At 48.9% G+C, this 4,593-nt stretch overlaps 1 protein-coding gene across 1 annotated transcript; it reads left to right on the forward strand.

The window, feature by feature from the left end:
* Positions 1-2,961: 2,961 nt before the first annotated feature.
* On the forward strand, positions 2,962-4,593 carry LOC125552304 (vegetative cell wall protein gp1-like). The gene has a single exon (XM_048715800.1). It carries the CDS (start codon positions 3,355-3,357, stop codon positions 4,081-4,083), a length of 729 nt encoding a protein of 242 aa, XP_048571757.1. The 5' UTR covers positions 2,962-3,354; the 3' UTR covers positions 4,084-4,593.

A 4,593-nucleotide genomic window follows, 5' to 3' on the forward strand; every position in this document is an offset into this window, starting at 1 on the left:
AAGATAAAACATAATTTTCCCTTTGCAAAAAATATATTTACTTTCATCCTAAGAATATTTTCTTATACTTTTACACTTGGTCAGTGCTTACCAAATCTTCAACATCCCTGTCATAAAATAAAAGAAGAGATATTCATCACATAGCGAGCCCACGTGCTTCCCATGATGCTTAGATGAATTCCAGTCAGGGGAACAGCACCCTAAATAATAACAGGCTTGTGTCTTTCTTGAATAAAACCTATCCTTTACCCAAACCTGAATAAAAGAGGTAGTGCATGAGATGCTTGGGCCTCAAGGTTAGTGATAACATTGCAATATTCTTCTCTTTTTTGATGAGTAACTACATGGACGTACTCTCTAAGCATAAAGTTGGCACTTGCACATGACATATGTATCTTCTTATCTTCTTATGTCGGGTTTTTCCAAAGAACATTGTCTAATTTAGTATGTGTAGTTACAATAAAAATGACTTTAATGACAAAACCAAGTGTGGATTTCAAAAAACCAGTTGTGAAGACATAATGTCTGAGTGAGATGTTTCCAGTTGTAAACCCAAAGAACTTAAGTATTAATTTTTTTAAATAGTACTCCAAGGACTTTGTTGCAATCTAGAATTTTTTGTGAGGCACATTCTCTGCTAAGTTCTTTCTGTGTTGCGTTCTTGAGTTAAACCCTAGTGATAAATGTCCAATACATCATTGCATTTATGATACAAAACACAAATGGACATAAATAAACTAATTGAAACCATCTAACTTCGTCGTGTCTAAGGCTAGCTAGCATACCTAGATCTTTACGGACCATTGCATGCTACAACCTTCCTCGTGCCTGGGTGCAACACTTGTTCTGAAATCGTAGATGACCCTTGGGTTTCAAATAATTTTGGAGAATCGTAATCCTTTGTAATAATAAAAATCTATGTGGGTTGTCTACTTGTAAGATTATAACACATACTAGTTGTTTCTCCCAAGATTACTCTTTTTTGTGGCATACCCTAAAGATTACTTAATTACTTTGCACTACGTATCACTTTTTTTTTTGCGAAAGGCACTTACATATCACTTGATGCAAATTCAAGATAATGCAAAAACTATACCCTTTTAAAAAGTTCATGTTTTTTGAAGGGGTCATGAGTTGACGAAGCCCTGCAATTTCAGGACAGGTGTTGCATTGTTGCCGGTGAGCACCCCCCCCCCCCCCCCCCCCCCCCCCCCCCCCCCCCCAAGGCAACCCCGAGGCTTGGTTTGCAAGGGCCGTGACCAGCTAGTAGGTTTCATGAGGTCATGCTTGCAACTGATCATCAGGAATCATCCGCGGCGATCTGCACCGCCCATTGGTTGTCGATCGCATCCGACGGCACGCAAGCGCTGGATCGTTAGGCGAAAAGTCGCTCGCCCATTGACGCACGCACGCGGGTCTTTGAAAAAGGCCAGCCAGCCAGCCAGCCAGGCAAGGCTACGGAAATCCCCGGGCGGCGCTGGCGCGGGCGCCGGCCGGTGGACCCTGTCTATCGCCTATACGGCCCGGGCAGGAAAGGAAAGGCGGGTGGAGGAAAGAAGAAGAAGAAAGCAGGTCGGCGGCGTCGCTTTCCGGATCGGACGGACGGGCCGATGCGGCCCATCGGACGGCCGGCGCCGGTCTGGCGGTTGCCGGCCTAGCCGCAGTTGGTCCCTGTCCTCCGGATTCGCGCTACGGCAGCGAGGACGAGACCGGCCAGAAAGGCGGTCTGGCAGATCTTTATGGGTGGGCTGGCTGGCTTCGGGCGTACCGCCGTACGTTGCGGGGCCGCGTTGCCCATGGAGACCTTCGGGGCCCACCGTCATTGACGCGCAGTTGTTTTCGTAATCTATAGTGCTTAAGATTATATCAGGTGGCAGCGGTTGCCTGAACTGCGCATGTCGGCATTTTTGTTTTGCAGAACCACCCCCACTTGCACTTCTTTTTTCGGTCCTCGGCCAAAACAAATCGAACAAGGTAAACGCACACTATTTAATTAGTTACCGGCCGGCACTGCATAGTGAGTGGCAGGATAGATTTTCTCCCATCTATCTATGACGTTTTCAAATAATTGTGATCGGTTGGATAGAAAAAATTATGTCAAGCGGTAAAATGAAACGGTTAGGGCTCATTCGGTCTACATCATTTCAAATCACAGAAATGGTGCGAGTAGCTTAACGCTAAGAATCCTGTCAAAACGAATGCTAGTAAACATGGATGAAAATGCCTTAGGAGCATTCCAAAAATCCTCCAATGTGAATGAGCCATTAAGAAGCAGCCAGTGACATAGCATAATTGAAAGGCATGATTTTTTTAGGCCATATAACCGAAAGACATAATTTGGTAACATCGTAGTCGAAATCTAATGTCATGATGTATAGATACTTAAATGTATTCCATGGAAATAATACATTTTCATGATCGCATTTTTACCCTCACTTGGCCAAGGGACAAGTCTCAATCAAAAAACATCTTAAAACCCCAAGACACAGATAAATGAGTACAATGTGCATGTACTATAAGGCTTGGTCAGCGGATTGCACTATGCTGTACTAATTTTAAAATCTTTTATGAAAATCAAGGAATATGCTAGAATAGTTGGAACCACCTCCCATACCGAACGCAACCTAAAGCTAGAAATATATAAAGATGAGGTTCTTTTCCCCGCAAAAATAAAAAGACGAGGTTCTTTTGCCAAGAATAAGACATCTATCCATGAATGCCATTCTCCGAATAATGCTCCGGGAGAGGCAAGGAATCAGTAATTACCATCCTCTAGAGGGGCATCAGCAAAAGTTTCTAACCCCCATGCCATAGTAAAATTAACACGTGCAAACCTGCCATTAGTAACACACAAGAAAGTTCGAGGAAGATAGTTTATGTGAGGTCAAATCACCCCCCACAGTACTCAACCAACCAACCAGCCCATCTCATCAGCCTTGCTCTATAAAAGAGAGGGCGTTGCACCCCCTAGAGCTGTAGCCCGGAGGCCAGGGTGGGCTTAGTGCATGCATTGGCTAGCTGCTCCCTCCTCTCCCCTCCTCTCCTCTCCACCGTAGATAGAGCGCCGGCCGGCCTTTTCTTCGGTTCTTCATCACTGATATAGATAGCTTCCATCTTTTTGGTCCACTTCCCCTTCTTGCATGTTCTTGATCTCTTCTCGATCTAAAACCCCCGATCGATCGATCGATCCTAGCTAGCATCCTTGTTGTTTTTCTTCCCAAGGATCTACGAGTAGCTAGCTTCTTCTTGCAGATTTCATGCAAAACTAATACAAGTTCTTCCACTTCATTCCCATCCTTCTTTATTTCTTGTTGCTCTCTTAATTCTTCTCCTCCTACTCCTATCTAGTTTGACATGGAGAACGTTCTGCTGGATCGTTCTTCCGGAAGCTTCGAGTACCCGAAGAGGGGCGTCTATGGCGGGAGGCCGGCGAGGCCGCACGGCGCGTACGGCTCCTCCCGCACGTGCCCGCAGTACCATCACTTCCAGAAAAGCGGCGCATGGAACTCCGCCCCCGCCCCCGCTCTCCCGTATGCGTACGCCAGGCCGCCGATATACTCGTCGCCGTCTCTCCCTCTCCTGCCGTCCAACCAGCCACCGCTCCTGCCGCTCCCGCCCACCGCCACCAAGTACGCCACTTTCCCCTACCCACCACCTCCGACACCGCCACGTGCCGTCAGGCCGGCACCGCCCACGACCGTCGCGCCGGCAGCGGCGCCCCCTGCGGCCTCACGCCAGCTGAGCCAGAGAGACAGGAGGAGGAGGCCGGCCAAGCCGCCGACCGCAGAACCGGCAAGGGAGCAGAAGAAGAAGAAGCCGCTGGAGCGGGCGGCGCCACTGCCGCCCGCGCCGGCGGTGACCGAGGCGCTGGACGACCTCGAGCAGGAGCTGGCCCGGAGCTGCGTGCAGGACCTGCTGCACGCGCTGGCGCCGCCGCCCAGCAGCCTGCCGCTGCCCAGGTTCTCCCTCGTCGTCAAAGCGTCTCCCCACTCCGCCACGGCCGGCAAGGTGGTGCCGCCTGCCCCGTCCTGCAACGCTGAGGCGGCCGCCGCCGACGGCCTCCGCCGCCTCCTCCGCCTCTAGTATCGTGACAATCACCCCGCCGCGCCGCGTACGCACGTACGTGATCCCGGCGTGCCGTTGCTACTGTTAATTATTTCCCTCCAATACTATTATTTCCTGGCTGGGAAAATACGTACCACTACTAGAAGACAAAGGAAGAAGAGTTGTGTGATGCTGGAGCGATGGTCGGTGGCGTGACCGTGATGTGGCCGTCAGATCGATGGACGCGGTGCGAGATGGGGTCCAGCCGTCGACCGATTCAGGTGAAGAAGATGATGTTGATTAAGCTTTAATTGTGTGGTCCTACTAGATATATATCTAGGGTTTACGTACTGTACGTTACGTGCCTGCGTGCGCGCGTATGCTCTTGTTCTTGATGGGGTGTTTTTTGAATTACCTTGTATCAAGAGATTAATTACTCTAGTAAGTATAATGTATGTGGTAACTTAAAAAAAAGAGTATAATGTATGTGGTGATGTTTATGTGTTACTTAAATTAAATCTCGTGCTTGGCGAGATATTGGCGCGTGTA

Source organism: Triticum urartu, chromosome 4 (assembly GCF_003073215.2).
Source record: "Triticum urartu cultivar G1812 chromosome 4, Tu2.1, whole genome shotgun sequence".
In the NCBI taxonomy this organism is placed as follows: Eukaryota; Viridiplantae; Streptophyta; class Magnoliopsida; order Poales; family Poaceae; genus Triticum; species Triticum urartu.

Bases quoted from the DNA above. Each gene is read 5' to 3' on its own strand.
- LOC125552304 (XM_048715800.1), top strand. From the start codon at position 3,355: ATGGAGAACGTTCTGCTGGATCGTTCTTCCGGAAGCTTCGAGTACCCG.